Below are 23178 nucleotides of genomic sequence, written 5' to 3'. Positions count from 1 at the left end.
GAGAGAGAGAGAGAGAGAGATAGATAGATAGATAGATAGATAGATAGATAGATAGATAGATAGATAGATATGATGGGTTTTCTCGTTGAGAACAACAGATGAGAGTTTAGTAAAATGAAGAGGTAATCTTGTTCTATGGACATGAACATGTCTCTTGAGGCCTCCTGGTGCTTTGCAAACCTTTTGGCAAATGAAACAAGTTGAGGACTCAGTTTTCTTGAGTGCTTATCAATCATTTACTATGTGCTTTCTTGAGTGGACGGCAAGGCCTGCTTTGCTTCGTGCCACATGTCGCTCCAATTTTAGGAGGAGATTGGTCATGATTCTGGCTGTGTTTTTGTCAACTTATTTTTCCCAAAGCAGATTTCGATTTGTGTGGATGGATGGAGTGAGGAAAGCTTTGGTAGTTTGAGGTGTTGGAATGAGAAAAGCAAGAGAGTTTATAAATGGTCGGAAAGCTTGGAGAGTGTTTGTGGATGGATGAGTGAATTTTGATGTTGCTCCAAGGGGTACGGAACCAGCATGATGCGGTGCGGGGGTAAACCAGCATATGCTGTTGGGCCCTGCTGCTGATATTGGGGGTTGCGTTCTATGCCTTGACCTGAGCATAGAACAGGGCTCGTCCCTTTCAGCTGGGAAATGAATGGAAAGCCTGGTGTGTCTTGCTGGGGCAACACCCTCCTCAAAAACAAAATGGGGAATAGGCCTGAGTATATAATATGATATATGATGTGTATATATATATATATATATATATATATATATATATATATAGCACGGGCTTCTTTCAGTTTCTGCCTACCAAATCCACTAACAAGGCTTTGGTTGGCCTCAGGCTATAGTAGAAAATGACTTGCTCAAGGTGTCACACAGTGGGACTGAACCCAGAACCATGTGATTGGGAAGCAAGCTTCTTACCACACACATGCAGATATTAAGATTGTTTATACTAATACAGATATGTATATACATGAGTGTGTGTGTGTGTTAAGGTCCTGGAAGGGTAGTTTGTGTTTCCTTCTGATATACGCAAAATATAAAGCTTGGCAGATGCACAATGTAAGATCACACTAAAACCTCAAATACTACATAACATTTCACATGGAACTTTCGTGTGCTCCATGGCGTTAAAAACAGGGCGATACTGAAACAATTGTGACTAGTCATTAAGGGTATGATAACCTCTTTCCTAATCTTCTTATCTGGATTATGTGTGTGTGTGTGTGTAAGAGAGAGAGGGGGGAGGGGAGGGGGATGGAGAGGGAGAGAGAAAGTATTTGTCTGTTTGTCCCACACCACTGCTTGATAACTGGTATTGGTTTCTTTATATCCTCATAACTTAGCGGTTCAATAAAGAGACCAATAAAAACGAGTACAAGGGTCGACTCGTTCGTCTAAAATCCTTCAAACCGGTGCCCCAGTATAACCGCCATCTGCTAACTGGAACAAGTAAAAAGATAAAAGACACCTGACCCCAGTCCTATGTGGCTTTTGTTTCTTCATAATTTTCTTAATGCATTTTAAATGAAAATTTGCAGGTAACTGAGATAGGAAGTTTGCTCCCCAACCACATGGTTTCTTATTTCTTTATTGCCCACAAGGGGCTAAACATAGAGGGGACAAACAAGGACACACAAACGGATTAAGTCGATTACATCGACCCCCAGCGCGTGACTGACTGGTACTTAATTTATCGACCCCGAACGGATGAAAGGCAAAGTCGACCTCGGCGGAATTCGAACTCAGAACGTAGCGGCAGACGAAATACCGCTAAGCATTTAGCCCGGCGTACTAACATTTCTGGTTCCCGGCGTGGTACCTTGGGCAAATGTCTTCTACTAAAACCTCGAAAACCTACTTAATAAAAAATATGCTTTATTAAGAAAATCACGAGGAAACAAAATCGGTAAAGAGTGACCTCAAACTGTAGTTACGCCAAAAAGAAAACGAAAAACGCTGGCTGACATATTCATCATTCTGTTTCTCCAGTCATAAAGTTTTAATGTACTTTTGATCATCCGTATTAAAGGAATCGTATTGTAAATAAATAAAGCTGCTCCAGCCATAACTAATGCATCGAAATTCGCTGAAGTCTGGTGAAAGTTGAAAACGAGGATTTGTAACGCCATAACTAATCGTCAAGAGCAACCGGTGAACTTTTAATTTGTTTCCCGCCGCTTCTTTGTTGTTGTTGGTTTTGTTGTAGTCTCATGGTCGATCGTTATTTCTTCTTTCTCTTTTCCAAATGTCTAACTACGAGTCTTTGAATAATGCATGGAATGTGGCCACCCAAGTTTTGATTCCATCGAACGTGAGTAGAATATTTCTAAACCGTTTTATTATTATTATTATTAGGTTCGCCTTTACATGTTTCTGAAGATGACCAGTTTATCAGCTTTGCACTTTGTGGGGTCCGGAGGTGGCTTATTTTGGCCGGTTTGGTCCCGAAACCCTCGGTTACAGCGGAGGGCACGTAACAGCTGAGTCAGGACCCAGTGTGACTTTGCTTTCTGTGAAACCTTCCTTTCTTTAGCTTTTCTGGTGACATCGGATTTTTTCTCGCAGCTTCTGGGATGATTTTCGTCTCCTTTCGATGTATTATGTTTTTAAACAGCACATTCATAAGAGATACTAATCTCTGGATAAATACAGCTGTAACTTGGGCAGAGGTGGTCTGGAATAGCACGCCCACATAAGTTAGATTTTCTCCGTTTCGACGGGAATCTTTTCAAATTTTTGTCCCATCGTTTTTAAGTGTGTAGTGCAAAATAAATTCTGAAGAAGTCTGTTCTTAGGGTCCCAGAGTGGGACAGAAGGGGGAGAGAAGTAAAAAAAAATCATTTATTTTCAAAAAACTTTTGTCAAATAAAGCTTCCTCTCATCATCCATGCGTGGGGAGAAAAAAATTTGAAAAACCCCCGTCAAAACGGAGAAAATCGAGTGAGAAATAAATTTGAACCCCCCCCCCCCTCAAAACGGAGAAAATCGAAAATCTAACTTAGGTGGGCGTGCAACTCCAGACCTTAACCGTAACTTTCCTTTCAGTGATGTATTTGCATGATGATACGTGGATTGCTCTTTTAATTTAGTACCTCTGTGGTGCGTAACAAACATCTAAATATTTTCATTTCAGCCCCTCGCGTCGCCACATGAAAAAACTGCCTGTTCCTCCTCCGTGAACGAAGTAGACTTCAATGCGGCAATCGAAGTCCTTCACCAACACCAACTCACACACATCATCGAGGACTGGTTCATCGAATATGTCCAAAGTGAAATGAGAGATGAGATTGCTCCTAAGTTCTGGAGCTACTTTGCCGAGGAGAAAGACTCACTTAGCGTTCAGCTGAATAATTTTGTTTTGGCCGTCGACTACCTTTATTCAGCCCTCGACAAACACAACGACAGCATTGAGAAAATTGAGTTAATCATTAATAGATACCCACCGTCCAACTACAGAACTGGCACCCTCTTCAAGAAATCGTTAAAAGAAACCGCTACGACCCTATGCAAGGCCTTGTTATTTTCATCAAAGGATCGAAAAATCTTCAAAGTGACAGAAAGCTTCTATTTGAAAGCTTTCAAGGTATACCAACATACAAGCAGTGATGAACAAGGTAAGTTAGTGCTCTGTAAAGAACTGTTTGGATTAATAACATATTATATATATATATATAGGCGCAGGAGTGGCTGTGTGGTTAAGTAGCTTGCTTACCAACCACATGGTTCTGGGTTCAGTCCCACTGCATGGCATCTTGGGCAAGTGTCTTCTGCTATAGCCCCGAGCCGACCAATGCCTTGTGAGTGGATTTGGTAGACGGAAACTGAAAGAAGCCTGTTGTATATATGTATATATATATATGTGTGTGTGTTTGTCCCCCTAGCATTGCTTGACAACCGATGCTGGTGTGTTTACATCCCCGTCACTTTGCGGTTCGGCAAAAGAGACCGATAGAATAAGTACTGGGCTTACAAAGAATAAATCCCGAGGTCGATTTGCTCAACTAAAGGCGGTGCTCCAGCATGGCCGCAGTCAAATGACAGAAACAAGTAAAAGAGTATATATATAGGCGCAGGAGTGGCTTTGTGGTAAGTAGCTTGCTTACCAACCACACGGTTCTGGGTTCAGTCCCACTGCGTGGCTCTTTGGGCAAGTGTTTTCTACTATAGCCTCAGGCCGGCCAAAGCCTTGTGAGTCAATTTGGTAGACGGAAACTGAAAGAAGCCTGTTGTATATATGTGTATGTATATATATATGTATGTGTGTATGTGTTTGTCCCCCAACATCGCTTTACAAACGATGATGGTGTCCCCATAACTTAGCGGTTCGGCAAAAGAGACCGATAGAATAAGTACTAAGCTTCCAAAGTCCTGGGGTTGATTTGCTCGACTAAAGGCAGTGCTCAAGCATGGCCATAGTCAAATGACTGAAACAAGTAAAAGTAAAAGAATATATGTATATTATTTTTTTTCAGATGATGAGAAACTTGCAGAATCTTCTGAACTTGGTCACTGCAATGGCTGTGATGAAGAACAGATGAATGCAAATGTACTGAATTCATGGAATCATTTCATACAATAAACAGAAAACTGTGAGCTACTTAACTATGTTTCATTATCAATTTTGGTGTTCAGTTTTTTTCTCTCTCATGTCAACAAAAACATGATCATCATCATCATCATTTTAACATCCAATTTTTCCATGCTTGTATGAGTCAGTTTGGAATTATTGAGACAATTTTTCTATGGCTGGATACCCCTTGTGTTGCCAACACTCAGCACGCAATGCTTTCTGATAGAAACGGCATCCGATTGTAAAACAATGCCTTAGTAAGGTATTCATCTAACCCATGCCAGCATGGTAAAACAGGCCTAAAAATGAATGATAACTGAACGAATATGTATATATATCAACATCATCATCCTCACTTAACATCTGCTTTTCCATTCTGAGATGGATTAGGCTGTTTGACTGGAATTGGTAAGCTGGAGAGCCGTACCAGGTTCCTGTCTGTTTTGGCATTGTTTCTTTGGCTGGATGCCCTTCCTAAAACCAACCACTCCAAGAGTGTGTGTGTGTGTGTATATATATATATATATATATATATATATATATATATATATATATATATACATATATATATATATATATTTCTTTATTGCCCACGAGGGACTAAACATAGAGGGGACAAACAAGGACAGACAAAGGGATTAACTCGATTACATCGACCCCAGTGCCTAACTGGTACTTTATTCATCGACCCCGAAATGATGAAAGGCAAAGTCGACCTTGGCGGAATTTGAACTCAGAACATAACGGCAGACAAAATACTGCTAAGCATTTCACCTGGCGCGCTAACGTTTCTGCCAGCTCGCTATGTGTGTGTGTGTGTGTGTATATATATATATATATATACACACACACACATATGTATGTATATATATATATACATGTGTGTATGTATACACCCATAGACAGGCATGGTTGTGTGGTTAAGAAGCTTGCTTTTGCAACCACCTAGTTTCAGATTCAGTCCCGTTGTGCAGCACCTTGGACAAGTGTCTTCTACTCTTGCCCAGCTGACCAATGCCATGTAACTAAATTTGTGAGACAGAATGTGTGTGCATATATATTTTATGTGTTCCCCTTGCTGCTGTTTCACAGTTGGTGTTAGTTTACTTACAACTCCATAACTTAGAAGATTGGCAAAAAGGACTGATAGAATAAGTCCCAGACTTAAAAGAAAAAAAAAGGACTGGGATCAAATATTTTGACTGAAAGCCTTCAAGATGGTGCCCCAGCATGGTCACAGTCTAATGACTAACATAAGTAAATGATAAAAAATACGTATGTACACACGTGTGTGTGTTTGCAAATTCCTTATGGTATTTACTATGTAATGGGAGGACCCTACCTTTAACTCTTTAGTGTTCTGATTATTCCATCAAACATAATGCCTATTGATTCCCATTGATTTGAATTAATTATGCATTATCTCATATCTTCAAGATCTTGATGGTGTAATTACTTAATGTAGATTAACATTGTAGGATAGGTGTGAGAGCCTGGATCTGGTCAGTTTGAACATAAAACAGATTAGCTCTTTTGGCCGGTTTAAATACTTAAGGGTTAAATAGAAATCTATAAAGTAAATACCCTAACTAAGTATTGGGGTTGATATAATTGGTGAAAACGCTTGGTGGTGTTCCAGCATGGCCACAGAACACTAACTCAAACCAGTAAAAGAATATGTATAATATATATTATCGTTATCATCATCATTGAACGTCCGTTTGGCATGGGTTGGACGGTTTGACCAGGAGTTGTCCAGATTCCAAATGTATGTTGTGGCATGGTTCCTACTATTGGATGCCCTTCCTAATGCCAACCGCTTTACCAATTGTGCTGGGTGCTTTTTACATATATATATACCCATGCCGGTGACATGTAAAAGACACAACTGTAAACTAATGTTCATAAGATAATCATTTATTTCTTTGTCCTCTTATTTTCTTACACACACGCACTCTCTCTCTCTCTCACATAATGGTCTTCCAGTTTCCTATTTCTTTATTGCCCACAAGGGGCTAAACATAGAGGGGACAAACAAGGGCAGACAAAGGGATTAAGTCGATTTGATCGACCCCAGTGCGTAACTGGTACTTAATTTATCGAACCTGAAAGGATGAAAGGTAAAGTTGACCTCGGTGGAATTTGAACTCAGAACGTAACGGCAGATGAAATACCACTAAGCATTTTGCCTGGCGTGCTAACGATTCTGCCAGCTTGCTGCCTTTACCCATGGTCTTCCAGTTTCCATCTACCAAATCCACTCACAATGCCAGAATGCTTTGGTCAACCTAGAGCTATAGTAGAGAACATTGGCTCAAGGTGCCTTGTAGTCAGATTGAACCTGAAACCATGAATAAGTAATTGTGAAATCTGTGAAGAGTGGTTGGCATTAGGAAGGGCACCGAGCTGGAGAAACCACAGCCAAAACAGACTGGAACCTGGAAGAGCTCTGCAGCTTGCTGGCTCTGGTCAAATCATCCAACCCAAAGAGCTGTTCTTCACTCCTGCTCCAGAGCATCGGCTGCGGGGTCATTCCGAAAAGCTCTACCTGCGACGATTTCATCTCAATCGAAGGAGAGGAGCTTTCTCCGTCCGGGTTGCGGATCCATGGAACAAGCTGCCAGACGAGATGGTGAAGATGCCGACGACCGCTTTGTTCAAAGTCTCCCTTGACCCTCAAGTGGCCTGAACTCTTTACATGAACACCCTCCCTGTACTTAACTCCATGTCCCCCTACATGGCCTTGCTATTTGCTTTTGAGCCAAATTAACTAACTAACTAACTAAGGTCAACATAGAAAACAGACGCTAAATGATGATGATGTAGTGGTGGTGTGTGTGTGTTCATGCGTGTGTCTACGAGTAGTGTTTGTATATATTTCTTTATAATTGACAGTGACAAACTGAATTTGTTGAGCAAAATGGCTGGTTCCTGCATCACTACCATTGTGCATCGGACAACCAAACAACACATTGAGTTAAAATGTCGAGGAAACCTTGAAACTTCGTTTCTGGAGAGTTTAGAAAAGGTAAGTCATTTGTCGTTTTTTTTTTTAATTTTTTTTTTTAATTAGTTTAAGAGGATGCATGGCCTAGTGGTTAGGGTGTTGCAGTCATGATCACAAGATCATGGGTTCAGTTCTTAGGTGGTGCATTGCGTCTTTAATAAAACACTTCCTTTCTCTTTGCTCATGGTGCGAGCATGTTGGTAGAGTCATTGCTTATAGTTAGACTTCAATTTGTTCTTGTATTTTTAAATATTTTTTACTTATTTCAGTCATTTGACTGTGGCCATGCTGGAGCACCACCTTTAGTCGAGCAAATCGACCCCGGGACTTATTCTTTGTAAGCCCAGTACTTATTCTATCGGTCTCTTTTGCTGAACCGCTAGATGACGACATAAACACACCAGCATCGGTTGTCAAGCGATGTTGGGGGGACAAACACAGACATACAAACACATACACACACACACATATATATATATACATATATACGACAGGCTTCTTTCAGTTTCCGTCTACCAAATCCACTCACAAGGCATTGGTCGGCCCGGGGCTATAGCAGAAGACACTTGCCCAAGATGCCACGCAGTGGGACTGAACCCGGAACCATGTGGTTGGTTAGCAAGCTACTTACCACACAATCCTTTTGTGGGTTTCAGTTATTGGGTTGCGGCCATGTTGGAGCATAGTGCCATTTTCAACATCTGACATGGCGAACATTGAGCCCCTGTACAGACAGTGTCAATTTGATGATGAATGGTACTCCCATGTTTCCAGGGGTGAATTATTCAAACCCCAAAGAATTCCTCTCAACACATGAATATAAGGCTTCCCCAGTACTCTTGCTCATGATCAGAGTTGCACCTATTATCAGCCACTAAGAGACCTGCTCAACTGGTTAAGTGAAGCAACTGACCAGCAAATCTGTGGTATTGAGCAGATGTTAACACTTCCAGTTGTTGTTATAGAAGAAGAAGAGTGAAGAACTGGCAGAGTTTAGTGGATTTGTCCATCTTTACACTAAGACAAAGTATGGAAATGTTAACACTTCCAATCAGTTAAGATCAGAAGCCATGAGAGCCACTGCCTGATACTACATCAGATTGTTGCTGTTGTTGTCATTGTAGAAGAAGAAGAAGAAAAGTGGTGAGCTAGCAGAGTTTAGTGGCATTTTTCCATCTTTATGTTCTCAGTTCAAATTCTTCCGAGGTCAACTTTGCCATTTATCCTTACAGGATTGGTAAAAGAAATACCAGTTGAGCACTAAAATCGATACCAACTAGTCCCTCTCACCAATTTTTCAGGCCTTGTGCCAATCGTAGACATCATTATTATTTGTTTCAAATTCTATTGTTTGTGTGTTTACATTGTGCCCCGCCTTTTTATATATATAAATATCCTGTGTTTTTAGTGGCTTGACAAGAAAGTTCTTGGTTGGCTTGATCTTGTCTGGTGTTCAGATCAAATGTCATCGACTGAACTGCAATCCTTGAAGGAGTTCAAAGACACACTGCGCCAATACATGTACGAGAACTACGCCGGTACCCTAATCGACCAATTATTCAGCATTATCATAGACTACCCAGAATCAGAACCAGCCATTCTCGATTTGAAAAACTGCCTCATGAAGACAGATCTTCGTTCACATCTTGTCATCTCTCTCAAAGATGCTTTAGAAAACAGATTGCTACATCCAGGTATTTTCTCCTCTTAATTTTGCTTTGTTTTTCTATTCCCTACTTCCTTCTTTTTATTTCCACACTGAAGTTATTGAACTTCTAAACCAGTGGTTCTCAACTTGCTAGAAATAGCAACCAAATCTCTATCAGATTACACACTACCATCTTAAAAGTGGAGGCGCAATGGCCCAGTGGTTAGGGCAGCGGACTCGCGGTCGTAGGATCGCGGTTTCGATTCCCAGATCGGGCGTCGTGAGTGTTTATTGAGCAAAAACACCTTAAAGCTCCACGAGGCTCCGGCAGGGGGTGGTGGTCCCTGCTGTACTCTTTCACCACTCTTTCTTCTGTTGGCCTGCTCGCTTAGCCAGCGGGGTGGCGTCATTCGAAGGCTAAAACAATGCGAACGCATTGTGACCAGCGATGTGTAACGACATCTGATGGTCTGGTCGGTCACGTGATCACATGATCTTAAAAGTAGGATGAGGCCAATTTGGTAATGGCTGTTTGGATGCTGAAGATATGGCATGGCTGACTGGAGAATCAAGCTGTTTTGGCAACAGTAGGTATCAGTGGCACTGAAACAGCTGTGCCAAAACATCTCTTAGTCCTTTAGTATTTAAACCAGCCATACGCAGCCCAAATATTTTTCTTCTTTTATGCTCCCAAGTGGTCAGATCCAGCTACTCACACCTACCCAACAATGTCATTCTGTATATCAACAATCACATCATTGAAATCTGAAAGTTACAAGATAATGTGTCGGCTGCAGGGTCATTCCGAAAAGCTCTATCTGCGACGATTTCATCTCAATCGAAGGAGAGGGGCTTTCTCCGTCCGGGTTGCGGATCCGTGGAATAAGCTGCCGGACGAGATGGTGAAGATGCCGACTACCGCTCGGTTTCAAAGTCTCCCTTGACCACAAGTGGCCTGAACTCTTTACATGAACACCACCCTGTACATAACTCCAAGTCCCCCTACATGGCCTTGCTTTTTTGCTTTTTGAGCCAAAAAATTAACTAACTAACTAACTAATTCAAAATAAGGTGACTAAATAAGCATTACATTTGATGGAGTAATCTGAATGCTGAAGGGTTAAACTGGCCATATTCTTCCTGTTTTATCTTCAAACTGGCCAGGTCCAGCCTCCCACACCTACCCAACAATTCTCATTCTAAACATAAACATATAGGCGCAGGAGTGGCTGTGTGGTAAGTAGCTTGTTTACCAACCACATGGTTCCGGGTTCAGTCCCACTGCGTGGCACCTTGGGTAAGTGTCTTCTGCTATAGCCTCGGGCCGACCAAAGCCTTGTGAGTGGATTTGGTAGACGGAAACTGAAAGAAGCCTGTCGTATATATGCATATATATATATATATGTGTGTGTGTGTGTTTGTCCCCCTAGCATTGCTTGACAACTGATGCTGGTGTGTTTATGTCCCCCATTACTTAGCGGTTTGGCAAAAGAGACCGATAGAATAAGTACTGGGCTTACAAAAGAATAAGTCCCGGGGTCGAGTTGCTCAATTAAAGGCGGTGCTCCAGCGTGGCCGCAGTCAAATGACTGAAACAAGTAAAAGAGTAAAGAGAGTCACGTCATTGAAATCTGAAAGCTACAAGATAATATATGAGTAATTCAAATTAATGCGAAGATACAGTTCATGGGGGGGTCAATGTAACTGACCTGCCCCTTCTCCCAAAATTGCTGGCCTTGTGCCAAAATTTGAAACTATTTTTATTGTTGTTTATTATTCTTATTGTTTTTTTTATTTTAGGTGTAAACACCTCTAATATACTTGCTGCTTATATATCAGCGATTCGGGCCCTACGTGTGTTGGACCCTGCGGGTGTGATCCTGGAGCTTGTTTGCGAACCTGTACAGAAATATTTAAGGTAACATCAACCTTGTCTTACTGCTTAGCTTTCTCTTCTGCACCAATTGATCCAACACACTTTTACCCTTACAGACACACACAAACATAAGTGAGTGAACCAATGAAAGAAAGTAGCACTCAATATATTTGGTTAGTGTCACATGTATTTTATAAGTTTGACTCAGCTACACATGACTTTCAAGTTTGATGGATGCATAGAACACATCCATCTCATCTTCAAACATCTGATGAGGGTGGGTGCATTCTACATCACATGAAACTTTAAGTCATGTATATCTGAGTCAAACTGTTAATAAAACACACACACACGTGTGTGTGTGGTAAGAAGCTTGCTTGCCAATTGGAGTGTCTTCTACTAGAGCCTCAGGCTGACCAAAACCTTATGAGTGGATTTGGTAGAGAAAAACTGAAAGAAGCCCTTTGTATATATATATGTATATGTATGTGTGTGTATATATATATATATATATATGTAGATATATCTATGTGTGTTTGTCCACCGTTGCTTGACAATCGATGTTGGCGTGTTTACATCCCTGTAACTTAGTGGTTCGGCCTAAAAGACCAATAGAATAAGTATAAGGGTTACAAAAAATAAGTCGTGGGTTTGATTTGTTCATCTAAAACCCTTCAAGGTGGTGCTCCAGCATGGCTGCTGTCGCGTGACTGAAACAAAAATAAAAGAATACACACATATACACATGTATGTGTGTATGTATATATATGTTTCTTTTATTCTATTATTTGTTTGTCATTTGACTGTGGCTATGCTGGAGCACTGCCTTTAGTCAAGCAAATTGACCCCAGGACTCATTCTTTGTACTTATTCTATCGTTCTCTTTTGCTGAACCGCTAAGTTATGGGGACGTCAACATACCATCATTGGTTGTCAAGCGATGGTGTGTGGGGGGGAACAAACACAGAAGCACAAACATATACACATATCTACCAAATTCACTCACAAGGCTTTGGTAGAAGACACTTGCCCAAGGTGCCATGCAACAGGACTGAACCCGGAACCATGTGCTTGGTAAGCAATCTACTTACCACACAGTCACTCCTGTGCCTAATTATATATATATGTATAAATAATATTTTATAGGCTTAAAGCTTGTAAGTGATCACCGTGCATTGACTAAGGTAAATAGTCTAATATTGGGGCATATAAGCCCTTGACAGACAAAAAAGTAGGGTTTGCCATATGCATGGGACACGAACCCACATTTCTGTGTAATCGTGACTAGTGTGCTACCATTACACTAACGTACTCCTGTTTTCAGTCAGATTTAAGAACTATAATTTCAGTGTTGTTATCTTGTACACAAACTTTCTATGTGCATTTTAAGAAGTAATTATTTGGTAAGTGGTGCCAAATTTTACAAACTATAAATAATAATAAAAATATTTTATAAGCAATCACCGTGTAGTGACTTCAGTAAATAGTCTAATATTGGGGCATATAAACCCTTAACAGAAAAAAGTAGGGTTTGCCAGAGTTTATCTAAGTATTGACCATGTGACTCAAAGTGGACTTTGCTTTTTGGGAGTATTTTTTCTTTATATAACTAAGAGTACCTAGAAAAATTTTCTCCCAGCCCTTCTAGCACAGTCACCTGTCTGTCTGTCCCATTGCAGAGATCGTGATAACACAGTGCGCTGCATTGTGTCCAGTTTAACTGAGGAAGGGGTCAACGAGCTTTCTGATGAATTGATCCGAGGTTTGCCTCACATTGTTGACGACAATGCTGCGAGTGATGATGAAGATTGGAACAAATGGATACCCGATCCAGTGGATGCTGATCCAAGTAAGACATCTTCATTATCGTCATATATTTTTACTTCCAATTTTTCTTTTAGTTTTTGTTGCTTTTTCTTTTCTTTTTTTTTTGTAGCTGTATAAGTGGTAGATGTTTGTTCCTTCTCGAGCCATGCCTGGCTCATAAGGGCTGGTTTCCCGGTTTCCTTGGCGTGTAGGCTCCCCACCTGGATGGGACACCGGTCCATTGCAGGTGAACTGCAAGATGCAGGAGGAAAGAGTGAGAGAAAGTTGTGGCGAAAGAGCCAGCAGAAGTTTGCTATTACCTTCTGCCAGAGCCGCATGGAGCTTAGGTGTTTTGCTCATAAACACACACATCACCCGGTTTGAGATTCGAACCCATGATCCCTCGGTCGCAAGTCTGTGTAAGATTTTGTTGTTAAAATTCATCTGCAATAAATAGGTTATACTTCTGCAATACACCGAATGTTTTAATCAATTTTTTTAATACTATTCCTAATAATATCTAATTATAGGAATATAATTGGATTTAGAGTAAAGTCTATTTGCCAACATAACATGGCAGTCCTGGTTTAGGACGAATGTTGCTGTAATTTAGCCCCAGGAGACATCGTCTCCAGCTGACTATACAACACAGTCTGTGTCCTTGTATTTTCAAACAAGGGCATTTTAAACGTTGAATGGCTATGGAGGTCCACTAATGAAATGAGAATCAAAGGGGTCTAAAGGCAAAAAATAGTTGAAAACCACTGTTTTAGGGGGCTTCCTTTCTTCAACTCCATGTTACAGTATTGTTTAGTGAGAGGCCAGTGTGACCAAATATTGGGAGATGACTTTTATTGGTTCTTCTCTTTTTCTGACTTGTCAATGCAGCATCCATGTCGAAGGTGAGAAGAACGTCAGACATTATCAGCATGCTGGTGAACATATATGGAAGCAAAGAACTGTTTGTAAATGAATACCGCAACCTGCTGGCCGACCGCATCCTCTCGCAGTTCAACTACGACACCGAACGTGAAATCCGGTACCTGGAACTGCTGAAGCTGCGATTCGGTGAATCCCAGCTCCACTACTGCGAGGTGATGCTGAAGGATGTCACAGACTCAAGACGTATCAATGCCATCATAAAGGAAGATAAGAAGAAAGACGAGCCAGAAGAAAATGCGGATGTAAGTAGTCTGTCTGTGTGTCTCAGTTGTTGTTGTTGTTGTTGTTGTTTAGTCCCAGTAGACATCTCAGTAAAGGCAACCCATCCATGACTATTCCATTTTTGATCTTCTTGTGTGTTTCATTCGTTGGACTGTGGACATGCTGGAGCACTGCTTTCAAAGGTTTCGCCCCCTGGTGCCTATGCTTTCTTATTTTAAGTCCAGTACTTATTTTGTTGGTCTCTTTTGCCAAACTGCTAAGTTACAGGGATGTAAACAAACCAATACCAGTCATCAAGCTGTTGGGTGGGATGACAAACAGGCACAATGACACACACACACACACATAGACATCATTTAACATCAGTTTTCCATGCTGGCATAGGTTAGACATATGTACATACATATATTATACATTCAGGCATATATATATGTATGTGTGTGTTTGTGTGTATATATATATATACACACACCAGCAGAATGGTTTTTACATCATTGTACATATAGTCTAGGACAGGCTATTCAATATTCCTTTGGTTTGGTTCAGGTACATGATATTGAGATTGCAAAACATCGATGACCATCACTCCTGAATGGGACTCAGGATGAGTTGTCTGGCCTGTCTATGACTTTCAGGTGTTTTAACAACCAGCCTTAGAGAGAATAATCTCCACCATGCCAGCTTGTAGCCTTCTGGCAAACAACTAGCATTCATACATTGAGCATGTGTCCAGTAATGTTTACAACACTAGCGCTGCTTCTAATTTGTATGCATGTATGTATGCATGCATGCATTCGAGTAAAATGCTGGTCTTCCATAAACAACCTTGCCCAGATTTGTGTGTCAGAGGGAAACTTTCTAGGTGCAATCCCATGGCCATACATGACCAAAGGGGCCCTTTTATATACACACACACACACAAAATAGGCTGCCACAGTTTCTGTCTTCCATATCCACTCATAAGGTATTGGTTAGCCAGGGGCTGTAGTGATGCACAACGGGACTGAACCTAGAACCACTTCGTTACAAAGCCAGCTTCTTAACCACAAAACCATGCCTGCACCAGTAATAGAACTTTTTAGTATAAAGTAGCATTTTATGAGCTGCTACCAAATCAGTTGATTTCTTTTGTTTTTTTCTGTTTTTATAGGATATTGAAATCAATGCCATGATTCTGTCTGCTCAGTGTTGGCCGACATTCAGAGAAGAGAAACTCAACTTGCCTGAAAATATGCAGACTTGTTTGGAGAACTACACCAAAAAGTTTGAATCCAGGAAAGGAAATCGCACGTTGATATGGAAACCCCATTTAGGTAAATATGTCATGAAACTCTGTTTCGGTGGGATTTGTACATTTTGGGGGTTTTGTTTTTTGATCTATGACACAGTAGTATGAAGTGGTGGTGGTGGTGGGGGCAGGATGCATGGCGGCAGTCTTCTCCTAGTGACACTTTTCTAAGGTGGGTGGTGCATGGGGGCTGTCTTCCCCAAGTGACACTTTTATGAGATGGGTGGCACTTTTGGGCCAACTGTATTACCTTGCATTTTTGTGGCAGAGTAGGGTGGGTGGGGCAAACTGAAGGGCTGCCCCAGGCAGCACACACAGTAGCTATGCCACTACCATGACACCTTTTGAGTCTCCAAGACTGATAATAAAATATGGCAAGAAACCATGATTTTTTTATGACATCCATTCTAATGTCCCTACTCCTCCTCATCCTCCTTATCATTTTAAAGTCAACTTTTCCAGGATTAAATGGATGGGATGGGTTTGCTATACAGTTTCTACTTGTTTGTGGCCATGCTGGGGCACTGCTGTTTATGTTGGGACACTACCATTGAATATACAGCATGTTTAGTTATGTTTCTCTGTTTCTCATTTCTCTTTCTTTCTCTCTCTGTCCCTCTTTGCTATCTCCTCTCTATCCCTCTTCTTTGCTATCTTCTCTCTCTCTCCCCCTTTCCTTTGCTATCTCTTCTCCCTCTCGCACACCTCACTCTAGTCTCTCCTTATACACACAGGTCTGGTCAACATCGACATTGAACTAAAAGAGAGAGTGCTCAACCTGAATGTCTCACCTGTACACGCAGCTATCATAATGCAGTTTCAAAATAAAGGTAAGCATTAATTACTTGTACAGTTTACCTGTACCTCTACATCATCTTTAACAGACTGTCCTGTGATGTTGTTTAGCCCCAGGTCAACTATGATCCAAAACATTCCACTTATGACCATCTCTTCTTTTATTCAGATATAGAGTATCAAGACCAATGGTTCTAAACCGTTTTTTACCTATGGACCCTGTTGGTTCCTAGTTTACTCTGGTGGACCTCATATTTTTATAATGAAATATTATTAGCAAACTGAGACTTTTTGCTTTTATCTTATTTTTTGATAGTTTAGTCAAGAAAGGCAACACCCTTTGTATCTCTAAGTTTGTAAGGTGTTTAAAAGTTGATCAAAATTGATAAGAAGCAACCCTGATTCATGAGTTACGAGGTAGCTTGAAAGTTTGCAACACCATCTGGCCCTTGGATGCTTTTAGCACCCAAAGGACCATGTGCTGGTGCTAAATTAGGCATTGGATTAAGTATACCACTCCTGAGAGGTACAGCTCATCTGACAGTGGAGGCACATGGCCTAGTGGTTAGAGCAGCGGACTCGTGGTCGAGGGATCGCGGGTTCGAATCTCAGACCGAGCGATGTGTGTGTTTATGAGCGAAACACCTTAGATCCACGTGGCTACGGCAGAAGATAATGGCGAAACTTCTGCTGACTCTTTCGCCACAACTTTCTCTCACTCTTTCTTCCTGCATCTTGCAGCTCACCTGCGACGGAGCAGCATCCCGTCCAGGTGGGGAACTTATACGCCAAGAAACCAGGAAACCGGCCCTTATGAGCCAGGCATGGCTCGAGAAGGAACAAACAACAGCCCATCTGACAGGATTCTACATAGTTTTCATGTGTCCAAGAAATGAAATCACACTGCAAATCTAACAAAACACTTGTGTATTTTGCAGTGCTTCCACTGCTTGCTGTAGTGAATTCATCCTATCCTGTGGTATCCACTGACAGCTAAGTGGATTCACCTGTTGAATGTGAAGTGTTTTGGCCATGAATGTAACCTAGCAGTTGTCAGGATGGAGACTGCTGACCTCTCAGTTTGTTTCTGTGGTCCCCTATTAATTTGGCTGTTTTTAGATGTGGTTCAAAAGTGCTGACTAACTCTTGAACTGCACAAGTCCAGATGCAATTCCTTGCCTTCAGTCCCAACAGACCACCAATGCCCGACCTGCCACAGAGACTTCCAAGCATGCATCAGACTGATTGGACCCAGCCAGACACACTGTGCCCTATCTCCTCCCATGGGATGTCCTTGGTTATCATTGACAATATAGAGTATCAAGACCAGTGGTTCTCAACCATTTTTTTACCTATGGACCCTTTCAATTCCTATTTTACTCTGGTGAACCTCCATGACCATTCAGTGTTTTGAAAAAATCCCATCATATTTTTATAATGAAATATTAGCAAAGCGAGACTTTTGGCGATGTGCCATATCTGAGGAGATTCATCAAGCCAAGTGAAATAATAGATGTGGCTGATTCCAGTGTCCCATAACTGGAATTTGTGCCAGTGGCACATAAAAAGCACCTTTCGAGTGTTGGGCCTCACGGAGGTGATGATTAGTGACCAAAACCTTTGGCAATATACTGTGCTTGAGAAGACTCGATAAGCCGAGTGAAATCATAGTTGTAACCAATTCCGATGTGATGTAACTGACACCCATGTTGGTGGCATATAAAAAGCACCCTTTGAACGTTGGGCCTCATGGAGGTGATAACAAGTGAGCAAGGTCTTTGGCGAAGGGCCATGCTTGAGAAGACTTGTCAAGCCAAGCGAAATTGTAGTTGTGGCTGATGTCAGTATCACATTACTGGCACCTGTGCTGGTGGCACGTTAAAAGCATGCTGCAAACGGTGGGCCTTGCAGAAGTGATGATTAGTGTCCGACACCTTTGGTGATATGCCATGCTTAAGAAGACTTGTCAAGCCAAGTGAGATCGTAGTTGTGACCGATCCTGGTGTCACACAACTGGCACCTGTACCGGTGGCACATAAAAGGCATCCATTACATTCTTGGAGTGGTTGGCATTAGGAAGGGTATCCAGCCGTAGAAACCATGCCAAATCAGAATGGAACCTGGTACAACTCTTCAGCTTACGAGTTTCAGTCCAACCATCTAACCCATGCCAGCAGGGAAAGCAGATGCTAAATGATGACGATGGATTACTCTTTACTCTTTTACTTGTTTCAGTCATTTGACTGCGGCCATGCTGGAGCACCGCCTTTAGTCAAGCAAATCGACCCCAGGACTTGTTCTTTTGTAAGCCCAGTACTTATTCTATCGGTCTCTTTTGCCGAACTGCTAAGTAACGGGGACGTAAACACACCAGCATCAGTTGTCAAGCAATGCTAGGGGACAAACACAACACACAAACACGCACACGCATATACATACATATATACGATGGGCTTCTTTCAGTTTCCATCTACCAAATCCACTCACAAGGCTTTGGTCGGCCTGAGGCTATAGTAGAAGGCACTTGCCCAAGATGCCACGCAGTGGGACTGAACCCGGAACCATGTGGTTGGTAAACAAGCTACTTACCACACAGCCACTCCTGCACCTTTGATCATGATCATTCAGTCCCTACTGCCATGAAACTCAACAACATAGAAACAAAGGGGAACCCCAACATTTTAACTTCTGGGTTTTTTTCTCTCTCTTTCTCTTTAGACCAGTGGACAGTTGAAGAGCTGAGCAGTGTCCTACAGATCCCGGCCACTGCCCTGCGAAGAAAAATCGCATATTGGCAGAGCCAAGGCTTGCTTAAAGAGGAAGCCACCGACACTTTCCTCCTCGTTGAAGAGCAACGAGCTAACTCTGATGATATTATGCTTGCTGATGAAGAAGAGACAGAATCTGCCATGGCATCGATGAGGGCTCAAATGGAAGAGCAAATGCAGGTCAGTAGATGTATACTCTTACTCTTTACTCTTCACTTGTTTCAGTCATTTGACTGCGGCCATGCTGGAGCACCGCCTTCAGTCAAGCAACTCGACCCCGGGACTTATTCTTTGTAAGCCCAGTACTTATTCTATCGGTCTCCTTTGCCGAACCGCTAAGCGACGGGGTCGTAAACACACCAGCATCGGTTGTCAAGCAATGCTAGGGGGACAAACACACACACACATACATATATATATATATATACATATATATGACAGGCTTCTTTCAGTTTCCGTCTACCAAATCCACTCACAAGGCATTGGTCGGCCCAGGGCTATAGCAGAAGACACTTGCCCAAGATGCAATGCAATAGGACTGAACCCGGAACCATGTGGTTGGTTAGCAAGCTACTTACCACACAGCCACTCCTGCACCTATAAGATGTTTGGAGTCAAATTTCATTTTTTTTATAGCAATAGCGAGTTGGCAGAATCATTAGCATGCCAGACAAAGTGTTCTTTAAGTTCTGAGTTCAAATTCTGCCGGGTCGACTTTGCCTTTCGTTCTTTCGGGGTCAATAAATTAAGCACCAGTGAAACACTGGTGCCGATGTAATTAACTAATCCCTTCCCCAAAATTTCAGGTAAAAATATTTTGCAGGGATTGTTTTAACTGTTCATGTTCTGAGTTCAAATCCTGCCAAAGTCACTTTTGTTACTCAGCCACACAACACCACTTGTCTTCTACACACATATGCACACCTGCTTGTATACAGATGCCCACACACTCGCACACATATGCACACCTGCTTGTATACAGATGCCCACACACTCGCACACATATGCACACCTGCTTGTATACAGATGCCCACACACTCGCACACATATGCACACCTGCTTGTATACAGATGCCCACACACTCGCACACATATGCACACCTGCTTGTATACAGATGCCCACACACTCGCACACATATGCACACCTGCTTGTATACAGATGCCCACACACTCGCACACATATGCACACCTGCTTGTATACAGATGCCCACACACTCGCACACATATGCACACCTGCTTGTATACAGATGCCCACATACTCACACACATATGCACACCTGCTCGTATACATATGCACACACACTCACACATATATGCACACACACTCGAACATATGCACACACACTCGCACATATATGCCCACACACTCACTACATAGCAGTGATATCTGTATGATTTAGTCATATACATCCACACTTCTGTTTTCTACAGGTTTTCTGGACATACATTGTCGGCATGTTGACCAATCTGGAAAGTCTCCCCATCGAGAGGATCCACTCGATGCTGCGTATGTTTGCCGTCCAAGGTCCTTCTTCTGTGGAATGCAGTCTGGCTGAGCTGAAGGCCTTCCTTGACAAGAAAGTGAAGGACCAGAAACTGATCTACACATCGGGCGTGTATCGTTTATCGCATAGCTGAGCTACACCTCCCATCTGTTCTTCTTCTTGTTCTTGTTGTTGTCATTGTTTTGGTGCAGTTTACTCCTCCTCCAACTTCTGCCACTTCAATGACATTTACTGTTGTCATGTATGGGGAGGTACTGAAAAGTTCCTGGCTTTATGTAAAAGAAAATACAGGAGGATCAGTTAATAATGATTTTATTCAACATATTCCCCTCTCAGCTTCACACATTTATTGCAGCGGCCCTTCAGTTTTTCTGAGCCTTGTAAAAGAACTCGGAAGGTTGGGGCTCCAACCAGGCCTTTCGCAATACCCTTAAAGCTAGGAACTTTTCAACCCCCCCCCCCCCCCCCGCAATCATTGTCATTATTTTAATACCCATTTTTCCTTATGTCCAATGGTCAGATGGAATTTGCTGGGTCAGATTTTCTACAGCTGGATGCCCTTCCTGTCATCAACCCTCGCTCATTTCCGAGTTAGGTAATATTTCCGCAGTCCTTTTGTGATACCCTTAAAGCCAGGAACTTTTCAGCACCCCCTCATAACTGAACTTCGCTCTTCTTATTGTCACCTTGGTGATCTTTCCTCTTCCTATTGTCAACTTAAGTCTTTAGTATTTAAACTGGTCATATCCAGCTGAGATATTCTGCCTGTTATAAGTTTGTAACAACAAGATCTAGCCTCTCAAACCTACCCTACAAAGTCATTCTAAAAATATACATTCACATCATTGAAATCTTGAGGCTATGAGGTAATGCAGGATTAATTCCAAACAATGTTGATAGATAAGGATTACATTAGACAGAGAAACTTGAATGCTAAGGGTTTAATGGAGGCTTATTGTCATATTACTGAACTTCACTCTTCTTTATCTCACCATGGAGAAGTTTCTTCTTCATATTGTCACCTTGGTGATATTTCTTCCTCCCTGTATTCTCACCTTGGTAAAGTTTAATCTCCACTACACTGATATCTTGGTGGAAGTCTATTTCTGTTATCAACACGGTGGAGGTGACCTCCATTATCACCTTGATGGAGCTTACTCTTCGTATTGCCATCTTGGAGGAGTTCACCTTTCATATTGTCTCCTTGATGAAACAATCTCTGTCACACTGCCATCTTGGTGGAAGTCTGCTTCTGTTATCAACACAGTGGAGGTGACCTCCATTATCACCTTGATGGAGCTTACTCTTCGTATTGCCATCTTGGAGGAGTTCACCTTTCATATTGTCTCCTTGATGAAACAATTTCTGTCACACTGCCATCATGGTGGAAGTCTACTTCTGTTATCAACACGGTGGAGGTGACCTTCTCCATTATAACCTTGATGGGGCTTACTCTTCGTATTGCCATTTTGGAGGAGTTCACCTTTCATATTGTCTCCTTGATGAAACAATCTCTGTCACACTGCCATCTTGGTGGAGGTCTGCTTCTGTTATCAACATGGTGGAGGTGACCTTCTCCATTATCACCTTGATGGAGCTTACTCTTCGTATTGCCATTTTGGAGGAGTTCACCTTTCATATTGTCTCCTTGATGAAACAATCTCTGTCACACTGCCATCTTGGTGGAGGTCTGCTTCTGTTATCAACACGGTGGAGGTGACCTCCATTATCACCTTGATGGAGCTTACTCTTCGTATTGCCATCTTGGAGGAGTTCACCTTTCATATTGTCTCCTTGATGAAAGAATCTCTGTCACACTGCCATCTTGGTGGAAGTGTGCTTCTGTTATCAACACGGTGGGGGTGACCTTCTCCACTGTCACCTCGATGGGGCTTACTCTTCGTATTGCCATCGTGGAGGTGTTCACCTTTCATATTGACTCCTTGATGAAAGAATCTCTGTCACACTGCCATCTTGGTGGAGGTCTGCTTCTGTTATCAACTCTTGATAGAGAATTACCCTCTGGGGAAATTTGCATATTGTCCACTCCACAGGGTGGTTGGTGTTAGGATGGGCATCCAGCTGTAAAAACCCTGCCAAGAGAGACACAGTAGCCTGGGGTAGTCGTCTACCTGGCTGGATCCTGTCAACCATCCTACTCATGCATGCATGAAGTTGGACATTAAATGATGATGAAGATTGTCTTCTAAGAGAAACTTAACCGTTTAACATTTTATCCAGCCATACCGGAACCAAATATTCTATTTGGTTTTTGTTCAAACCATTTAGATCTAATCTCTTACAGCAACCTTACAATGTCATTCTAAAAATAAACATTTCATTATCATCATCATTGTCGTTTAACATCCGCTTTCCATGCTGGCATGGGTTGGACGGTTTGACTGAGGCCTGGCAAGCCTGAAGTCTGTACCAGGCTCCAATCTGATCTGGAAAAATTTCTACAGCTGGATGTCCTTCTTAACGCCAACCACTCCAAAAGTGTAGTGGGTGCTTTTTATATGCCACCGGCACGAGGGCCAGTCAGGCAGTACTGGCATTGACCACATCTGAACGGTGTTTTTTATGTGCCAACGGCACGGGAGCCAATCAGGCAGCACTGGCAACAACCACGCTCGAATGGTACTTTTTACATACCACTGGCATCATCAAAATCTCAAAGCTATAAGATACTTCAAGATTAATTCAAAACAATGCAAATAAAAAAACATATTTACTAGAGTCATCTGAATGC

At 42.0% G+C, this 23178-nt stretch overlaps 2 protein-coding genes across 2 annotated transcripts; both read left to right on the top strand.

The window, feature by feature from the left end:
* The first annotated feature begins 2078 nt into the window (after nt 1-2078).
* Nucleotides 2079-20737, top strand: LOC115222928 (anaphase-promoting complex subunit 2-like). Its single transcript, XM_029793325.2, is given in 13 exon segments — nt 2079-2311; nt 3134-3614; nt 4473-4532; nt 4535-4589; nt 7466-7598; nt 8986-9271; nt 11026-11143; nt 12781-12950; nt 13796-14091; nt 15222-15384; nt 16094-16189; nt 18873-19102; nt 20353-20737. Coding segments are annotated over 13 exon segments (2361 nt in total). The 5' UTR covers nt 2079-2245; the 3' UTR covers nt 20560-20737.
* A 643-nt stretch (nt 20738-21380) lies between these two features.
* Nucleotides 21381-22854, top strand: LOC118767432. The gene is made up of 4 exons (XM_036511994.1): nt 21381-21529; nt 21825-22037; nt 22099-22262; nt 22366-22854. Exons 1-4 carry the CDS (start codon nt 21420-21422, stop codon nt 22371-22373), a joined length of 495 nt encoding a protein of 164 aa, XP_036367887.1. The 5' UTR covers nt 21381-21419; the 3' UTR covers nt 22374-22854.
* The last annotated feature ends 324 nt before the right edge of the window (nt 22855-23178 follow it).

Source organism: Octopus sinensis, linkage group LG21 (genome assembly GCF_006345805.1).
Source record: "Octopus sinensis linkage group LG21, ASM634580v1, whole genome shotgun sequence".
In the NCBI taxonomy this organism is placed as follows: domain Eukaryota; kingdom Metazoa; phylum Mollusca; class Cephalopoda; order Octopoda; family Octopodidae; genus Octopus; species Octopus sinensis.
The sequence above is the reverse complement of the archived record's forward strand: the minus strand, read 5'-3'. Positions and strand labels throughout refer to the sequence as shown.